This window comes from Hetaerina americana, unplaced genomic scaffold (assembly GCF_022747635.1).
Source record: "Hetaerina americana unplaced genomic scaffold, ioHetAmer1.1.p SCAF_2, whole genome shotgun sequence".
NCBI lineage: Eukaryota > Metazoa > Arthropoda > Insecta > Odonata > Calopterygidae > Hetaerina > Hetaerina americana.
Genome location: NW_027286763.1, coordinates 95010025 through 95031693, shown reverse-complemented (window position 1 = coordinate 95031693; position 21669 = coordinate 95010025). Strand labels below are relative to the sequence as shown.

At 35.6% G+C, this 21669-nt stretch overlaps 1 protein-coding gene across 3 annotated transcripts in view; it reads left to right on the top strand.

Annotated features, from left to right (window-relative positions):
- The window catches only part of LOC139688307 (myrosinase 1), a 29281-nt gene extending 8464 nt beyond the window's left edge, over positions 1-20817 (top strand). For all 3 annotated transcript variants that reach the window (XM_071585800.1, XM_071585798.1, XM_071585799.1), the window contains 6 exons: positions 911-1005; positions 2042-2189; positions 3126-3268; positions 6722-6856; positions 8594-8700; positions 19774-20817. In XM_071585800.1, coding sequence (XP_071441901.1) covers positions 911-1005; positions 2042-2189; positions 3126-3268; positions 6722-6856; positions 8594-8700; positions 19774-19903 — 758 coding nt within the window. In that variant the 3' untranslated portion in view covers positions 19904-20817. The remainder of the gene's footprint in view (positions 1-910; positions 1006-2041; positions 2190-3125; positions 3269-6721; positions 6857-8593; positions 8701-19773) is intronic.
- Positions 20818-21669: the final 852 nt, after the last annotated feature.

The window sequence follows — 21669 nt, the reverse complement described above, 5'->3', positions numbered from 1 at the left end:
TGCAGTAGTTTCAGATTTAGCTTTTTGTGAGTGATTTATGTACTTACAAGAAAATAACCAACTTCACTTTTCCAGTCTATAATAAGCAGAAATATGGCTAGACTTTTTCTTTAGTTAAGGAGATTCATCTGCTAATATGTTAGTCAGTTACCCACAAAAGTACTATCTTATTTGATTTGCACAGACACAGTTTTAAAAATATCCCTTCATTTTGCTGCAAAGAAGATATAATTCAACTGCAAATACATTTTGTTCATTGTATCAGTGTAAAGTTAGTTGGTAGTTAATTTTTGCAACACTTATTAAATGCAAGTCCCAACAATGTTGTCTTACATAATTGTATCCAATGAAAATACCAACTTTTATGTATTATTGTTCTTTGAGTTGTTTGAATAAGATATTTTATTCCATCGTGTATTATTCATGCTGCTTCTATTATAAGAATGGCAAGATATGACAACTTAGTAACACTTTACAGAGTTAAGTGAGCTGTGTAATAGGTTTCCATGTTTCAAGGCTATATTCAATTTACTAAAGAGAGTAAATGAACAAAAATAGTGTGGTTTGTGGCGTTTTGGGTATTGCAAAGTAAAAGGAAAGCAGGAGACAGTAGTTAATGAGGAAGGTTGAGGGAAATAAAGGGATGGATAGGGGTAGGATATATTAGGGGTGCAGTCTACATATATTTGACCTAAGACTTTATCTTCTCTCATGGTTATTTTGTAACCTATACAGCACAGAGGTGCAAAACATTATTAATGTATTGCTATTCTGTTGTTATTATTCCTCGCTAACTACTTATTTGAGAAAGCACCAAAACAGTCAAATAAGCATGTACTTATTACACATATGTATTCATTGGCATTATTTTCCAGTGTGTGCATTAGTGTGATATTACGTAACTTTTCAGGAAAAGTGGGGATAGCCCTGGATGCTTCCTGGTTGGCTCCAAAATCAAATTCTTCTGCTGACAAAGAAGCTTCAGAACAAGCAATGCAATTTAAGGTAATTATATGTGGACAGTGTTTTCGATAATTATATTATTAACTTTTAATTATTATTATTGATTGCCTACCATTATAGTAGGCTTTGGATTGACACAGACTAATCATCGCTACCCTCTCAAGCTCCATCCAAAAAGACAATCAGGCTCCCCATTCTATATTTACCTGTTCTTCATTTCTGAATACTTTCTATCTCCTTTCATTCTGTGAATCGTACCTTCCTTCTCCTCCCCGAACTTACCTGCCTAATGTCCTCCACTCAATCAATCTTCTGCATCAAAATAGCTGAAATTTTTGGGAGTACCTTTCAATGCATGTGCAAACACATTTCTCAACTTTGTCCCAAAAAAATAAGTGGTAGGTCCATAAATTCTATTTAGCATGTTACAAAGGTAGTACCAAAAAGTCACGAACGTACCATTAGAAAATAGAGCAAAATATTACCTAGATGTAGGCCCATCCTGTTTAAGATGCTTGGATATAATAAAAGGGGGAAAATATATGATTTTGTGGTAGTGTTGAGAGTATAAACTGAGAGGAAGAGAAAATTAAAAAATATTTCTGCATTATAATTAAGATATAGAAGGTGAAGAGAATGTCATGAAACTTCAGAGAAGGTAATCATAATGAAGATATTGAGAAGTAGTGGGACCATAAAAACTGAAAGAGTGAATGACCATACAAGGGAGAATGATGAATGGAGGATAGAGAGAGTTTAGAATTTTTGTATGGCATAAAGGGCATAGAAATTACGAAGAACCAAAATATAAAACTAAGTTGGAAAAACAATTTAGGGTGAGAGTACTGATTTAAGAGTCCATGAAAATATGAAATGTTCAATACCTATTTCCAATAGGTTACCTACCTACAGTATTTCTAAAATGACAGTTAGTTTGAAGTAGTAGAACTAATACAAATATGTGGAATAAATAAAACATGTCATAGCTGTTTTTTTTCATTATTATGCAAATGAATTTTCCTTTTCTGTGTGCTAATGAACTGCTATTTGAATACTACTTACTTCTCATTACTACTAGCTGGGATGGTTTGCGCACCCCATCTTCAGTAAGGAGGGTGATTATCCTCCAATTATGAAAACGATGATAGCGGCTAAGAGTAAAAATGAAGGATATGCAAGGTCTCGACTCCCAACATTTACACCAGAATGGATAAGCCGTATTAAAGGTAAGTATGTTTTAAATTTAGGATTAAAAACCTTATATTTTTTATATTCTTAAGTACTTAAATTGGAGGAACAGGATCATCATTAAATATTTTCATTTTTACCACGTTCATATTTTTAACTAACATAATATTCAGTTAAGATCAAACTTCTTGTGATCCTGCGTGAGCGAGACCTGTGATTGTTTTACTTAAGAGACATATAATATCTAAACAAAATGACTGCAACCTATTTTCTTTTTTGAAATGCTAGACTATGTTTATATGTTCCATCGAAGAAAGTTTTGCATTCAAATGTCCTTTATATGTACGAATAACGGTTCAAGACGAAGTGTACTGGTAAATGGTAAGGCATAATCTCATCCATTTATTTAATTTTATCTGTATTCACTCTAGTTATTTACAAATTTTATTTCCCAACTCTATTCAACCAAATTTTGTATCCTTTACTTTTAGTTTTATAACCCTAACTGTCACCAGAATTACATGAATAGGATGTTAATTTCCATCACCTGCTAGGGTGCTAAAGAATAAACCACCACCACATAAGTCAAACTAGATTGCTTTTGATTGGTGAAGATAAAATTCAACTCTTTCAAACATGAAGAACCATTTCATTGTAAAAAATGAGCACAATACTGCAAAAAAGATACTATAAATGGTTAGACAAGGGATCTAGAGGGATTAGCAAAACCTGACCTTTCACCATTTCATCTGTCACATACCTGTAGCTTCTTAGTTGGGACTTGTGGGGCTTTCTAAAAATTTTGCTCTCTTCTTTTGCAAACTCATGTTCATTTGGCATACTCAAAATTTATACTTATGGAAGTCTTCCTGTACAACACCTGGTGAGAGTGACCCTATTACCATATCAAGCATTCCTTTTGTGATTGGATTTAAGATTTACCTAATTTGAGGTTATTTTCATTCCTTAAAAAGGTTCATCAGATTTTTTTGGACTTAATCACTATACAACTTTCCTGGTGAACCCTGGAAAGAGTAATTCACCGCTATTTAAAGATTCTGAATTTCAATTGACCCAGGATGACTCCTGGCCAAGTACTGCTGCTGATTGGCTTAAGGTGGGTACTTCAGTAACCAACCAATTAACAATTACTGATAGAGTTTAGTACACTAGTATCCTGGAGGACTGGCACCATCATGGCAGTTATAGTGGAAGTAAGTACCAAGAAGTTTCAAATTACTTATAAATTAATATATAGACCAGAGGAATTTTATGAACAAAAATTGATTTTAATCAGGATTTGAACCTAGATCAAGCTCCCCTTATTATTGTGATTGTCATATGAAGGTGGTCTGAAAAGTTTCTGACCTAACAAAGATACAAGACATTTTTTCTGAAATTTTCTGAGGTCGAAAATTTTTTAGACCACTTTCATAAGTGAAATGTGACTACAATGCATGATGATACTTTTGTAGCATTTGTTATGGAATCATTAGTAAACCTTATCGATGGATTTTCTCTTATTTTTTAATACTGAAGGTTTTACAATCCTCTATGTATCATGGATTAAAATGGAGTGTCTAGTTCACTATTGATTAAGTTTTGTCTCCGGTTCACATATTTGGGATATTTAATTTCTTTTAGGGAAAATGTTGAAAATTGAGCTCATAGCTGATATTTGGAACACTAGAATGACTAGATATTTTATTATTACCTAGAATCACCCCTCTCATGGTTTATGAACTAGACATGGTAAAAGGGATTTTGCATTCCGATGAGCCTAGGCTTGGCTTCTATGATGGTGTGGCAATAATTATCGCTCCTCATAGGATCACCTATACTAGATAGGTAGGAGCCAGACAAAAACCTAGTCCACACATCTGTTCTTCAGTGAGGTGGCTGCAAAGGCATCTGATCCCAATGGGTCAGCCATTTAAGGGATGGTATCGTATCGCAAATGTTACTGAGGAAGGCAATAATTGGAAACCACTTCACTTCTTGTTCCCATGCAATGGGTAGAAAGAAATGGATGATAAATTCTTGAAACTACAGATCCTGGCCCACTGAGCCATGTGTTGCACCAAGCAACGGCGGAGGCAAGGCCTCTTGCTGTCCTTACATGGTATTCTTGCACATTTGAGATGGCAGCATTGGAAAAGAAGACTACTTCAAAGATAGAACAGGGCCAATAAATGTTTGGACAATGTCAAGAGTGGGGAAGTTTTAAAACATGGTAGAGTTTTTTGAGGTGAGATGAAAGACAGAAGGATTACTGGAGTAATAGTTACCGAGTAATTTATAGTGGAAGGGAAAGTAGAAATCGAAATGCATTGGCCGAGGCATGTAATAGTAAATTAGGAAGAAGGGTAGGGGGTATAGTAAATTGCAGAAGAGTGACAGAACTTAATTGATATTGGAAATAGCAGATGAGGTCAATGTAGTATTAAGGGTGTGATAATAACTAATATATGGTTTGGACATCATTACAGATATACATAGCTATGTCTCCATGAAGTCAGCATATACAGGTAGATTACCTGTTATATTACATCATGCATGGACATAGATTTCACAGTGTCATCAGCTCATACAGCTTCCCTTAAGTACATTCAGATTCTGACCATAATATACTACCTTGAACAAAAAGTTCCCGGAATAACCACCGTGTGGCGCTCCCATCGTTCCGATTTGAGTTCTGTTTTTTTTGTTAAATTGGTACATCTGTTGTTGATATTCCCTTTAAATCTTAGTGTCATAACTTGACATTTGCAAAAGTTACGTAGCCAAGAGTACATCTATCTCTGTGTGTGTTGGCGATTTTTTACAATTGCAGAAATGGATTTAAATTTGCAACAACGAACTTGTATTAAATTTTGCGTAAAAAACGGATTTAGTGGCGCACGGGCGTACGTCTGTCGGATGGGACGTTAAACTGCGGACCCCTTGGCGCCTTTCGTAAAGAGTAGGCTAATGCCGACGCCGGGTTTCTCTCCACCCTTCATCCTTTCCTGTCCATCCCTTATGGCGCAAATGACCTTAGCTGTCGGTCGCCTCCCCTCAAAACTACTACGGACGTTGGAAATGTTGGAAAAGTGTTTCGGCAACGATTCTCTAAAAAAACGGTCGTTTACCAGTGGCACGAGCGGTTCAGAAGTGGTCGTGAGTCAATCGAAGATGATGAACGCAGTGGCAGACCATCGACATCGAAAGTCGGTGAAAAAATTAATAAAGTAAAAGAAATGTTGGTCAATAACCGCAAATTAACCATCAGAGAAATAGCGGAGGACTTGAACATTGCCTATGGATCCGCCCAAGACATTGTGGTTAATGATTTGGGTTTCCGTCGTGTAGCAGCAAAGTTGGTGCCAAAAGACCTCAATTTCATGCAAAAAAGAGACCGTGTTGACGTCGCAAAAGACATGATTTGCGAGGCTGAATCCGATCCCACATTCATCAAAAGGATCATTACTGGAGACGAGACGTGGGTTTATGAGTACGACACGCAATCCAGACATCAGGCAAGTGAATGGCGTTCACCAAATGAGCCGAGACCAAAAAAACCACGTCGTTTTCAGTCAAAAAAGAAGGCAATGCTGACGGTTTTCATGGATTACAACGGTGTAGTGCATCATGAATTTTTGCCAGAAGGCCAGACAGTAAACAAAGAGTATTATTTGGGCGTTATGAGACGTTTGCGTGAAGCAATTCGCCGAAAGAGACCAGAAATGTGGGCAGAAAACTCGTGGATTTTGCACCATGATAACGCACCGTCGCACAGTGCTATCATTATTCGTAATTTTTTGACGAAAAATGCAACAAATACCATCCAACAGCCACCGAATTCACCTGATTTGGCTCCCTGTGACTTCTTTCTGTTCAATCGAGTTAAAAAACCATTACGGGGAGCGCGTTTTAGCAGCCGAGAGGAAGTAATGGAAAAATCGCAGGAAGCACTGATGGACATACCGAAAACCGACCGTAACTTTTGCAAATGTCAAGTTATGACACTAAGATTTAAAGGGAATATCAACAACAGATGTACCAATTTAACAAAAAAAACAGAACTCAAATCGGAACGATGGGAGCGCCACACGGTGGTTATTCCGGGAACTTTTTGATCAAGGTAGTAGTATCCCATACTAGATATTTTCATCTAGAAGCAAATGTGTAATTGGAAAACAATCACACTGGCCTGTGGACACATCTACTTGAGGTTGTGTACAGATGAAATAATTGCATGCTTAGAACAACCACATGCTATAATCTACCACTCTCTGAATAACATTGAATACTGCAGTTAGGTTGTTAGCAGCCTTGGCACTTTGGGGGGAGTTTAAGTCAATCTTTCTTTATTTTCCGAAAGCGTGCTTATGTGCCATTCTGAAATGTCTGCTAAAATAAATAAGAGATCAAAAATAATTTTTCTTATATGCATATGGATGTTCTTATCTGAGAACAGTTATGCATAGATGATGCCTATAACTGTTTGAAATATGGGGAGCATTAAGTCTGAAGGGTAAGGTAGCCAAAGTCCATGGGTTGAAGAACTAATGTTTTTCATTTTTATTAGGTAGTCCCCTGGGGATTTAGACACCTTCTTAAGTGGATTAAGGAAGCATATGATAGTCCTCTTGTTATTGTCACTGAAAATGGTGTTGCTGATAATAGAGGAATAAATGACCTACAAAGAGCTGACTACCACAAGGTAAGTTTTTTCTTTACTGCATTGCATATAAATTTGGATTTTATGCTTTTATGATGGCTAAGAATTGCAAAATGTTAAATCTACTATGAAATGATGATTGAATTGCTCCTGAAATGCAGAGAAAGGACTTTGCCAAACCTTTAATTAGAGAATCTGTTTTTTAAAATTAACAAATATTTCAAATATTAAGGAATATAAGTGAATCGAGGCATCTACTGTGTGGTTATCATAATAATTTCAGCTCGAGTAGATTGTTTACCAAGCGTGTTAAAGTCTATTGAGTATAACATGTGAAATAAAGAGGGAATTTTAAATATGTTGCATTACATGTTATGTCTTACACTTTTTATTCATATAGATTAAAAGAAAAGAGAATGTTAAGTTCAGGAAATCATTAAGCTCACCTGAAAAACTGTCATGGAAATATTAATTTATGAATATATCAGAGGGAATTAGAGCAAAATGAAATAAATTATGAAAGTTAGCGAGAATAAATGGCAATGTTGGGACCTATGGTGCTGTGATGTTTTGCAATCCAATAGATCATTTCAGTGTCCAATGAACAGATAAGTCACAAATTTCAAAATCAACCTACAGCAGCTATTGCAGGAGATATTAGTTTCCTGCCACCTTAATTATAAATCAATTGGTATAATTCCAATTTCACAAATATTTAATCTATACCTAAACATGCTTTTGCACTAGCCAAAGGATGTCATGTCCACCTCTCTTTTACAGGAGAGCTTATGAAATTATGTCTTGCACTAATAAAGGTTTAAGGACTTTATGTCCACTTCTCTTTAACATGAGAGCATATAAATTATATCTTTTACAAAAGAGGGTTTAAGGTATGCCTAAATTTACAAAACACGGTAGCTCTTACATTTCAATTTGAATATCAAAGAAGCCATTTAACTTAGTTAACAATATGAAATAAAGTAAATCACAAGTGCACTCTTTAAGTTTCTTGATGACCCCTTTTTGGCCCCTGTAGAAAGTATATAAAAACTACTAGAGCTCTCAAATAATGTATCCAAATGATGTTTCAGAACATCGACTCAGTATAAAATTTCCATAGGGCATATTTTTTCTTTGTATATAAAATAAACTGTTTTGCACTTAGAAAGACGCTCTGATCTTCATCAGAATCAAATAAAGTGAGGCCAACTATTTTACCGAAAATCGCTAATTTTACATGGAATGACCATCCTTTGGACATCATACACAACAGGCTCGCATTCCTTTCTCTTAAAGTTTAATGTACCCAAAGACTTATACACAACACTTAACTCTATGGATAAGTGCATTCAAAAACAATATCAGGTCAAACTAGCTTTTATCTTGAAATAACTTTGAAGTCACCCTGTTTGTACAAAGGTATGCATATCCTCAAGAATTCTTTTTGAAGATAAAATAAATAGGAGCTGATAAGCAGTACACTATAAAACAGGACAGCTTGGAACAAAAAAAGGCTTGGATCAATCTGGATCTCTGTAATCCAGGTCTTGGGTTGTTTTCCTAAGTTTCTTACGGTACAATCTTTGGAGATTGTTTCAGTTTAAAATTTTTTGATGCCAATTTTTTCATTTATACAGGACATCTGACATTTCCCTTTTTACACATAGTCAGTGCCATGAACTTTCTAATCAAGCCTTTATTCCCTGTTTTACCAGAAACCAGTAGTTACAGTTTATTTTATATCCCTAATGTGTTTCTCTTTTCTGACTAATTTTCCAGAGGTATATAAATGAAATGCTGAAGGCTATTCGCCTAGATGGTTGCAACGTACGAGGGTACATGGCCTGGAGTTTGATAGATAACTTTGAGTGGTCCGATGGATATATGTAAGTGTTATGATATGACTTTTGGAAATAATTAAGACATTTTTTCATAATGTTAAGTGCAAATTATTTGAAGGAAGTTATATAGGCTATACTCTATGAAGAGATTTAGAGCCAATATATTTTTATTAGTTCCAAATGAGACTTAAAAGTTATCATTATGCTTGGTGGGCTTCTGGCAAAATCAATTTTATTTATTTAAATTGTCCACAGACACTATTAGACTATTAAGTTGAATTGCATATTTTGCATCAGTATTGATGCATAAAGGATATCCCAATTGCATGAAAAATTAAAGGAATGAAAATTCATCAACTTTGTGCTAGTGCTATTTGCCCTGAATTGTCAGTTGTGAAAATTATTTCCAAGCTTAGGTTTTACTGATGACTTGTTAGCAAATTTGAGGCAAAACTGAAAGGTAGTCCGCTGTTACCATTAGTGGGGAATTTTTCATGTGGCACTAGTATTACAAAGAATGACAACCATGCATGACTGTCTTTCATTACTCTGAAAAGTCAAATTAATTCCTTAGATGATGGAAGCCATGATGGACAGTATCGGTCATGTATAAGAAAAAACTATCACTAGATAGACCAGGTATAAGACTTTGGAATCCGAGAGGTGTATATGGAAAGGAACTAGACTAAATGAATGAAATGACTGTAAAATGAATGAATGGAATGTTTGTGTGTGGGACAAAGTTCTAGAAATATGATGCTGTTGAAACTGATGAAATGGTGCATCATTGTGGTCAGGAGTTGGTAATAGGGTACACATGGCAATCAGGTTGTAGGATTTATTCTGGCCGGTAAAGATGCATTTAATGATATATGAGTTTCTGTACTCTAGATTGTTTGGGTTCATGGGTATTCCAAGTGTTTTGATTGTAGATCTTAATGTATCACTGTATGAAAAAAACTAAATGCATGAATAGGAGACAAATGAGAAGAATTTTGAATAAGTATGGGTCTCATGCAAAAATAATGGTACATATTATGTGAAAAGAATGATTTTGTTAGTGTTAGAATTGAAGCCTCGGTAAAAAATGATTGGTCTATAGTATGGTAACTGGCGATTGAATAATGGAATAAACTTAATTTTGTGCATAATTAAAATAATAATAATTAAGACTGCACATAATTCTAAGAGCTTGAATGATTGATTTAAATATAATGAAATGAGATTGAGATAAGAGAAATAAAAAAGGATAACAAGAGCGTAGAGCAGAAAACCGATTGGTATTTCAAAATATGATCAGGGGAGAAAGTGGGTAGCAAGAAACAATGGAGACCATAAGCAGTCCTGAGTAAATATTTCAAAACTGTAAGTACAAAGTATGCAAAGGCAGTATGAATGCAAGTTGAACTCAAATCAGGTGGAATGGGAAAAATATTTGAAAAATGAGTGTGAATGATGCTTGAAGGAATTTTAAAGAAATGACTATTGTATGCTCTGAAAGGAAACATGGAAAAGATATGGTCAGGATAATAAAAATGAATGAAGTGGAATGAAGAAGTGAACACTTCCATGGAAAGAGGCATATGCACAGGAACAGCTGAAGGAAGAAGCTCAGAAGATGAGTGTATGATTTTTTAGAGTTTAAAAGACTGAATACAAAAATTTTGTGATGGAAATTAAGGAAAGATTACAAATGGCAGAAGTGGAATAAAAGAAGAATGGTTTTGAAGAAAATGAGATTTTTCCATGAAGAATAAGAGTGGTAATGCTGTTTGAAGTTCCAAGATTGTTAGAAGGAGTGCTTTGAGACTTTATATGATATTGACATATATAATAAATGTGAGACAAATGCTTGAGATGGAGAAAATTATTCCAGGGAAGTTGGTATTAAGTGAAAAATAGTTTGCAACAGCTGTTAAAATTTGAAAAATGGAAAGCTGTAGGTATAGAAAAAATGACGTGTTGAAGTGATGGTGCAGAGTGTTGATATCACATCTGTGCAAATTGTGTAGGTTGTATTTTGCAATTTTAGTTGTAGTTACTGAATGATCAACAAAATTCAATAGCTAATTGTATCTTAGTATTAATGGAAGTGGAGTAAGATGGGATGTAAGAAGTATAGAGATATTAATCTTTTTAGAATACCCGAGAAATTTTTTTGAAAATTGTCAATTGAAAGAGTGCAAAAGGTAGGGGGCATAATAGGGAACATTAGACATAGGGACAAGGTGTAACATGGTGTTTTGCTTTGCTAAGGATGTGGATAATCTGTTCAAGTACTGGAAAAATGTATCAATGTACAGAAGAGTTTGCACATGTATCACTTTGAAGAAGACATACAGCAGGGTTATGGGAGGAATATTGTGGAAAAATTTCATTGAATATAAATTTATTGAGCAGGTTGAAGTGCGACAAAAGTGATGTATGATTATAAGAAGGCAAGTTAGGAGTAAATGGACCCTACAGAGACCAGCATGAAATTGATACTTAACGTCACTATGTCGGTCAATGTATTTATAGATAAATTTGTCATAAATAAGACGGGCTTAATGATTGAAGACATAAATACACTCATTCTCCTGGAGATTGAAATTTCAGTATTGCTGGCGAAGAGCCCCCAGGATCTGTAGGAGGCACTAAAACCCTAAGTGATGTAATAGAGAATTAAATTGAGGGTAAATGCATATGAAATAAATGTAGTTTTGTTTATTAAGGATGTCATTTTGCTAATACAACAAGTGAACATTTGTTGTTGTGTTCCTAATGTTGTGTTGCAATTGTTGAAAATTGAATATGTGAATTATTTTGTATATTCTGGCTGGCAAATCCTTTGCTAAAGATAGATTGTAGGATAGATAAAGAGATCAAAAGGTGTTAAAATGCACACAGAAAGTTGTTGGTAGCATGTGAGGTACATCAAAAAATGAATGTTTGCCTAAGGCAGCAAAAATGGGACCATATAAAAATGTACTGTTCCCCACATAATTGTATGGAAGTACAACTTGGGTATGCCATGAAAGGCACGAATGCCAAGTAAATGTGGTGGGCATGGGGCACTTGAGAGGAGTTAGTGGCAAAAGTATGAGAGGCACAGTGAAAAATGAGTGTGTTATAGAAGAATGTTAACATGATGTAGGTTCATTTATTCAAGGTATTCTACCTAATAAGGTAGGGTTTGGGTGGTTCCTAAAGATTATTATATAAATATCATGTGGGCTTACTCATATTTGTCCTGCATTATTGCCTTCTTCATTTCTTTGTAACTTCAGTCTGCCATAATCTAGTCTAAAAAAGGCTTTTTTATTCCTTGTTCCTCCCCAATCACCCAAAATAATTTCTTCTACAAAACTTTGAACATTTCACTGCCTTTAAATATTTCCTCCATCCAATTTCTCAGCCCTCTTCTGATTTCCTGCCACAACTTCCTTTATTCGACCACCCTGTTTAAACGGCATCTATGTACTGGTTATGCACCAACAAGTAAGAAAGCAGTGTGCTACTGCTTTGTTCATGATGAGAGAATGGGTGAGATTCAACTCACCAAACAATATATATGAGAGAAGAACAAATGGGTGGAGGGGAAGGGGTAAAATGCAAAAATCATGGATAAATGTACCTGCAGAAACTTTTAAAGAGGAGGAATAAGTCTCAGGGGCAAAATACTATGCTGGAAACAATATATGGATGTGAAAGAAGTATGAACAAACTGGGAATTGTGGAAGAAAACAGAAAATGGGAATAAATTTCTGGAGATAATTCAAAACACGTATTCATGAACTTTTTGTTGACAGTGGACACTTTGAAAGGGACTGGTATGAATGGGATGTATTTTAAGTACCTTTTCATAGTTGTCATTGTTGGACAAAGATATGAATCTCCATAACCCCAGATCTTGTATTTTTTAAAGCCGTAATTAGTTAAAACATTTTATGCATGCATGTACATGTTATGATTAAGGTGATGGTCTGTCCATTGTTCATTAATGTGCACTGACGTTCTTCTTTTTTTCCATACAATATGCATTTTTTCTTTTTCAATGATTTTTGGAACAAAATGCAATTCTCATTGCATTTACTCTCATATCATCAATATGTGTTTTCTGTTTTGTCTTTCCCTGTGACAGTAATAAAAATGCATTTTCTAAAAGTGATGCTTCTTGTGTTTAACTTAGAATTAGAAATTTAAAAATGTCAATGGCAACATTTAAGAGTATGTTTGAGAGTTATTTCCTGGTTAGAATTGTTCCTAATAAAAACCTACGTAAACTTTGTCTACTTGATAATGCCTTCTAGAAAATAAATGTTCATATCTGCTGTCTCCCAAAATGCAGTCAAACTCAAAACGTACCTTTTTTCCTATGTATTTATTCTCTCCCAGATTAGAATCCATCTTATTAATGACTTGGCTTTCTGAAAATATTAATTTTTAGTTTCAAAATAGTACTTATACTTTATTGTAATAACATTTTGACCAAAGAGGGAGACTATATTTGGGCCGGAGTATACTTTTCTAAGTAACAGATGCTAAATGTATTGAATCTTAAAGTTCATTTCAATCTTTCATCACTAGAAAGTTATGCATGCAATTATGCCTATATACATATAAAATTATAAATATATAAAACAAACTAAAGAAAGACTAATTCCATGGTAATCTACATGATGACTTTATACTATATATTGTTTGTGAGGTGAAATGTTTGTATGTTACTGATATATAATGATTGATACACACACAACAAAATAAAGTCAGACTTATTTTGAGACATCTAATCACATATTGATTGAAAAATTTTGTCGTACAATTGCAATGCCTATCTATGATTGCTTAAGGGATAATCTGCCATAAATATACTTGGTACACTCATGTCAGAGGTGATCTGTACTTGACATATCAAAACTCCATTCATGGCAGTTAGTTGAGCTGACTTCCTTCTTAGTTTCCAGGCTTAAGGGTAGATATGATTACATGAGAAGTTTTTCAAAATGCCCTTTTTTCCTATTCAACTCTAGTTTACTTAAGTGTTATTGATAACACAGACCAAATACCTCATTCTATGAGCTGAACGTAATTAAAACAATATAAACAATACTTAAAGGCAGCAATGCTTATTATTGTGACATGTATTGGAGGTCATTTGAATTAAATCAATTTAATTTTGCCATGTGCATATGGAATTTAATATTAATTTGATATATTTATATTTAATATTGCCATATTTAATATGCATGTGAATGTGGGAGATTATTGTATATGTTGAAATATATGCCAATAAATAAGAGAGAATTTTCCATTTGAAAATTTTAAAAATCTTTACTTTTATACTGATTCTACTTAATCTTTACCACATTTCAATGCAAATTTTCATAAAATCGATGCCTTTATTTAGTGTCATTATTTTTCATCATGATTTTGACCTGCATATTTCATATTTGACATTTCTTTAAATTCCCGGCCCTATTTATTATATTTTTGAAGGTTTCCATCTGAAATTGGGCAGTCTATGATACAGGATATTATCAAAATTATTTACTCTTCAGAATTTAGGTACATGAGTTGCCCTTAAATGAAGTACTATATGTAGTGGGAAACATGCTTGAAAATATTAAAAGTAACTCCTGGATTAGGGATGTCTTTATACGCAGTAATTCATGGTATGGTCGCCCATGCCTAACATATCAATGAGTATAAGCCGGACAAAAGGGGGCCGATACAGTGTGGGATAGTCCATCTCCTTAGTGAGGTGGTTCCCCAAGTGAGCAGGAAATTTTAGCGATGGTATATTATCCAATGTATCATTATGGAAGGCAACAGGAAACCAGCTAATTTGTATTTCCATGATACTGCAATTAAAAATAAAGGAGAAGTTGGCGAGCCTGAGATTCAGTCTAATTGGGCTCTTTCCAGAGTCATTATCTCATGCATTACTGTCACACCACTATCAAGAACACCAGTAAAGATAACGCAGATCATGACAAAAACTATTACGATAGGGCATGGAATTCTAGCATTAACGTTGAGGATGGAAATTACATGTAGGAAACATCAAATATGTGATGGAGAAAGGAAAAACGTCAAGATGTCCGGATTTTTATTCTGTAATTCATTACCGTCCAGTACGTCAATATACACCGCCGAAGATGCAATCATGGTGGCCACAAAGTCGGGAAATGGATAGTGATGAGGTGACGATCCACATTAAAAAAATACCTAATCAGATTCTAATCGCTCAGGAGAAAATTTCCGGAGGGAGACTGCGTACCCGTCGTGAAAATCGGCTCCGAGTCAGGAATGGGAATCCAGAAAAGTGATCCCACTCGTATAACTTCACCTATCACCAGTCAGCCGATTATACGATATACCTCCTAAAGGTGATATTCTTCTCCGGAAATGGGGCGATAAGGAATCGCCGTGTTAGAATCCTCCCCTGTACGGACGCAATCCACCTTGCTTCTCACTTAAGATTTGCCTCGAAGTCCCAAGTCTTTGCGTTCGCTCGATAGCCATTATGAATGCATTAATTTAGCAGGAAAGCATAGTTATATTATTTTATATGCTACGTAATTTTCACATAAAATGATTATGCATACATTCCTTACCATTTGTACGAATCAAAAGTACTTCTGAAAAATAGCAGTTAAAAAACTCAAATCGTCTTATACCGAATGGCACCGTCTTAAATTCGGCCCTATACATTATATGGAATCCTAACGACGTATTAATTTATTCTCTCGGAGAGGAGAGCTATGGGGGTAGCTACCACATAAAATAGAAAATTAGGAGGGAAAGAAGTGAATCGATTCCGGGATGGTGATGGAACATCATTATTTGAAAGAAAAGCACATCCGATAAATTTTATTCTAACCCAGACGTTACATGTGTCATATGGATGGATAAGTAGATAGTTGATTACATCAACTAGATGAGGCAACTGGAAACGTTGGCGGAAGAAAATACATGTTTGGGAATTAGAGTGCCGCAATGGGTAAACAGAGATATGGGGGTGTGTAGGGAAGTATTTCTGATTTGGGAACAAGGAATGGCCATTGGGAGAAAGCAATACAAAGTTTTTCAGGTGAGCGGGCTCATCAAATTACCTACACCTGATTCAATCACTTTATGAGATGAGTTAAACTTGGAAATTCCTAGAAGTGTCAGCTAATTACCAATTAAGTTACATCGTCGTTATTGGCTTAGTTTTAGGAAGTGTCAACGAATTGCATAGTTTGCCGGGGAGTAACTGCAAATCCAGTTCATAATATGGGTAATGGAATTTTGAACGACTGTTTCAGGGTCAACATTTCGAAATCCTGTAACTCTAGATGTTATACGTCAATATAAATATATAAATGAAATCAGAAGAAATGAAGGATAATTGGAGAGATTGCATGTAACAACGAATGGAAGGTTATAGTAAAGATATGATACCGGAATGTTCAGAGATAAAAGATATTAGCCTAGTAATTTTAGATAAAGATAGAGAATTTGACGTCGAGAAGGTAGTATCAGTATAAAAATGCTGTATCGGGAGATAAAAAACCTGAGGGAAATTAGGGCGAACTTACCAGTTGGAAAAGATAAAATTCTGAAAGAATGACGGAAACACTTAAGGAAAAAGGAAGTATGCTTTAGTTCTTCCTTAGCACTTATAAGAGGCATTGAAGAGAAGACTTTCTGAGACAAATTTAAAACTTCAGAAGGAAGTAAGGAGATAGAAAAAAGTATAGAGATTTGATACGCAGGCAGTAAAAGTGAGTCAATAATTACTAAGACAAGGGGAGAGAACAGGGACTTCGTTGCATGCCATTTGAATGTATATCGTAACTGAGCGTAAGATACATCATTCATGTAAACAATTTAAACAGATATTGCTGAACGCGCAAATGTGCACGCGCAGACGCGTACCAAATATTTACCAGAAGTTATTAATCTAAGTATGCTTCTTTCCACATTCACCAATTTTTTAATACTTTGCGAACTATCATTCATTTTGTCGTTACTAATAATAGTTTAAGGTGTTGATTTTTGGGCTGGCGCACTAATATTGTATCGCTGGTACATACTGAATTATATTCATTCAGGTTGATAGAATGCGTGGTTTTTTCACCGTTACTGGCGATGCCTATTGCTGTAGGTCACGATAATGAGCAATTAATTTGCAAACTTGAATCGCAAAAGCGGTTTCGAAGGCTCAAACTTTTTCTACTCCCCATAGAGGCTTAACGAGCCCAAAAAGATCATAGGGAATAACAGTGAAATGTAAAAGGGAGCTGACTCTCAATCACCCCTATTTAATCAATTCGACATAATTGGTGTATTCGTACTTTACGGGAATTAGATTAAATTATTCAGTGAAAATTTTGTGCCAAAACCGTTAATCAAAATTTTTTAACTGTCATTCAAAGTGATGGAGGCTGCTTTTTAGACGGAGAATGATGGAAGGCGAAAGGAGTCCGATCAATGTTCCGTCTCCGATCGGACGGCTCTTACGATCCCATTCGCCAGGCAGTCGTTCATTCTCAATGAAGTTCAATCTATTTTATTCCAGCTCGTTTACGGATAGAAATACTGATAAGATGGAGCAAACACGTGGAGCTATGGGGGCTGTCAAGAAAGTAACTTAAGTTTCGGCCTAGCGTGGCGGAGGGTTGGGCTAGAGCCATCATCTTGGAGTTTAAACGTCCCTCCTCTCAGTACGCATCCTGCTGTGGTACTATGCAGACTGTGGTTCTTCTGCTTTGCTCACTGAGAACTGTTAAAATGTGCGCAGGAATAGAAAATCCTGCGAGTTGTCAGCGAGCAAGCATGCGCCCCAGCCAACTGACAGAACGACTGAAACAAATAATTTTACCTTACGACGAAACGCATTTTGCTGGTGTTTTCACAAGAAAATTCTATAAATTGAAGGCGATGTTTTTTATGGCAGTTTTTCTATTTTGTCACATATCAATGCCAGCCACAATTACATATTTATGTACACCAAAATTTCATAAACGAATCTTAGTGATAGACTATCCTTTCCAAAGTAATGAGAATTGAACCAGCCATTTTTTTCTAGCCTACAATTGAACTACCCACCAGGAACAATCAGATGTTTTGTACTTCAAACCTCGAGTATCCTGATGATGAAGTTTTATGGAAGTCTTATTGTTTAAAGAATAATTCCATTAAGGAAACGGAGCCAAAGCCTTGTTCCTCTAGGCTCTCGGTCAAATTACAAGTCCTCGATAAAAATCTTAAATGCAGGGTAAATACTAATAAAACAAATCCTGTGATACGTGTTAAACAGCAGCTTTATTGCCCTTCTGAGATTATGAATGAGCGATCTATGTAATTTGACTTGAAGCTTTGAGGATCAGGCATATGCTCGTACTTCTCTCTTGTAATAAATGGTGTGTGCTGATCAAACGTTGCTTGCGGTGTTGAAGCTCTCTGATTACGGTAATTCTCTTCATCAATGGTATACATGATAAATTGATGAGACCGCCCTCGCTCTCTGGGTCTCGAGAAGGAGGGAGGAAAAAGAATTAGAAAAAGGAAAAGAATCCAATGAACGAAGACAATGAAAAGGCGATACGATGTGAGGAAGAGAGGTCATTGGCATCAACTCGGGAGACATCGACCGTCCCCTTCCTTTTCTTTGAATGAATACCTAAATATATATAGCCCAGAAGGGGTAGAGGACCTAAAGTTTCCATTCATTCCCCTGAACAACGAGATATGCGATTGTATATCTGTTAATAAAGAAACCTACATCTATCTGAGGAGGGATTTTTCAATAATACTCGGATTATTTATTTTACCCGAAAAGGCTTGGAATTAAGAATGAGCCAAACCTTTATTATGAATATTGGAACATTAGATTACGTGCAAGTCATCATTATTACAATATGAAAAGGCTAGTCCGGTTGGTGTAAATGGCCAATCAAACGTAGGTCTCAAGCATGGAATTATAATGCTATTACCATTTTATTTTGCAGAATATACTTAGAGGACATAGGACTGAAGATTTTTTTGGTATCACCTAAAACTAACTCCTCATGCTGTCCTTATTTGAAAGCATGACCTTTACAATCAAAAGGCCTTTGTGGCGAAGCAGCTACCGAATTCTAACACTGTCGGTGAACCCTTCATTTGAGCGGCTCGGTGAATAGCGTTTTGCAAATTTGGACTATTCGCGTGGAGTGCGTCCGGTCTATTGTTTGCTTATGTTTCCCTCTGATCTATTTGCGTCGCAATCAAAGGGCACGCGTTACTCGGTTTTGTAATGTGTACTTGACCAAAGTATGATCGATTTCACATTTAATTATAAGTTTAGCGTTGCCCATGCGGGCTGGATGAAAACCCGCAGCCCGCATTTCCATATCAGTTTGTGCACACTTAGCTGTGAATGGCTCCTGAGCCCCCAGCGGAAAACGTGAGCAAACCAACGGAATGAATTATAAAAAGAAAATTTGTTTCGGAATGAATTACGAAGCAGCCTTCGGGCCCTTCAGCTAGGCCCTCATTTTTCCTTGGTAGGCAACAACAATCCCTCCGGATCGAGGGTCTAATTATGTACTCTCCCATTCTCATGAAGAAAAGCCAAAGCATCTCTCCAAAAGCTTCGCGGAAGAGACGGGAGTATGAAAGCAAATGACCCTCGGAATGAGCTCATCCGTCTTTGTTGATCGAGTTTCTCAATATCAACAAGAACCAGCGCTAAGTAAACAGTAAAACCTCAATCCGTTTATCGACCTAAAAATTTGTTATTACAGTAGCTCAAAATGTTCGCTGTTTCTGGGAAAATGTAAGTTTAATGAAAATTCTGTACCTGTTACGTCGTCTTATTACGGGCAATGGCCTCGAGAGACATTTATCCTTAATCAGGCCCACTTGTTCTCTCCACCTCTCTCCCTTTATGAAATCTTTCCTTTATCCACCTCCCCGCTTCTTATTTGAGATGAGCGAATAACTGGGGGAAAACCTAATATTTTAAGCCCCTCAGTAAATATTAGTGTGCGTTTGTAATTGATAGCTTGTTTCTTGAAAATAATGTGTTTTTATTATTTTAAAATGTAATCAGCATTAATATTCTCTCTCTCTTCACATTTCTTCGACGTCACATCATGGATGCAGGATTAAGTTTGGACTTTATTCGGTCGATTTTGATGATCCAGAGCGACCGAGGGTTGCCAAGGAATCTTCCAAGGTTTACAAAGAAATTATAAAGAACCGAGGATTTCTTGCTCCTCAGCATTTGGAATAACGGCGATGATCCCTTGGTGATCCTTTTCAAGGTGTCTTCGACTTTTCGGTGTCACTAATAGAAAACCTGAATGATTAAAAAAAAATTTTTTATGATTATCTATTTTTTATAGTCCCTTTCAACTGTTTATGCCATTTTTTTGGGCCTTGATGGCGTGAAACCAGCTCTCTTTCTCTCATTCTTTTTTACAATTATTTCAAACTCACTGTGATAATTAAAAGTCTGCATCGGGAACCATACGGAATTTTCTCTCCAATTCTGATGTTGTTATTATTGTAAACTCGTGCAAACAAAAATTTTGTATTGACACAGCAGCATATGTTCTAAAGTTTTGCACAATTTGTGACTCTCCTCATATTGAATAACATATATCGATTTACGATTTGAGAACCATCACATATAAATCTGATTAGCTATTAGGTTATTCAATATATTGTTAACTATGTCGCTACATTATATTGTTTTCATGAAGACCATGTTGAAATATATACGTGAGTGTATGTGCCATCTGTGACTTGAAATATTCTCATACAATGGCTGTAAAACAACATATTCTTGATTCGTCTTTTATTGAAAATATTTTCAGATTGTGTGATTCATGTAAGGGTAAAATTTTATTCTGGAAATTTAAGCATAAAAAAACAATATATAAGCCTTGCAAAATCGCCTCTGCTATTCAAGACGTGGAATTTATATTGCAATAATAATTACATCCACTAAAAACTATTATCATTCCATAAAATGGGTGTTTTATTGGAAAAGACACTGGGAACGTAAGGATGGGGACCCAATAGACTATAAAACTGCTCATTGTCACCAGAATATCACTTTGTAACGAGGTATTCAGTGTCCTAAATATATTTTTGTAAATTTGTATGCCTAACTGAAATATGAATAAACAAGTACTGAGTCTATCGATTGTTATTTATTTAAGAACCTGGGCCCGTCAAAGACTTATCGAGGATTTCTCTTTGCCAGCACCCCAGGATATGCATACTAGTATCGGACGTAGCTTTACAACCACGATTTATAATTTTTCATTAATTTTGATTGCATTTAAAATTGTTCCCCTTTCCTATTGTGCAAGTATTCCACCAATTAGGAGAGCATTTGGTTTTTTTAAATAGTTCATCGTGTTCACTGATCTTCACCTCTTTGAACGATTATACCGCTTCCTCCTATTTAGTATTTAGTGAAAAACATTCTTGCCACTTCTAATTATATCCTTTGACTTATACAAGGTGAAAATCTAATGGGAGGGCGCTTACTCTCTACATCTATTTGTGCGTCCTCTTCGTCAATGATAGTAACCAGAACGAACACGTACAAAAGGGTACGAAAACGGCGTGGAAACAATGCATGGGAAACCTTTGGCAGTCTCTCTTTTATCTTAGCCATCCCAATGAGGGAAATCCTGAATACTTAATGGTTTCCAATTTATTCTATTCCCGGAACTCATAATTTTCACAACATAATTTGGGCATTACGGAATTATACGCGCATATATTCATAAATTTGCTTGGGTCGGCGCCTTTGTTCACTCATAATTATAAAGGAAATTATTCTAAACATTAATGCCCAGAAATATGAAAACCCAGAATGCGTCATTAACTTTCAAAAGAACAATGATAATGAATAAAACAAGTCGACCTATTTTGTACAGCTAAGATTTAGAACGAAAACTGACAAGCATTTTTTCATATTTTTTCACTAGATAATAATGCTCTTACTCTTATCTTTTGATCAAGTCCATGAATTGCCAATAT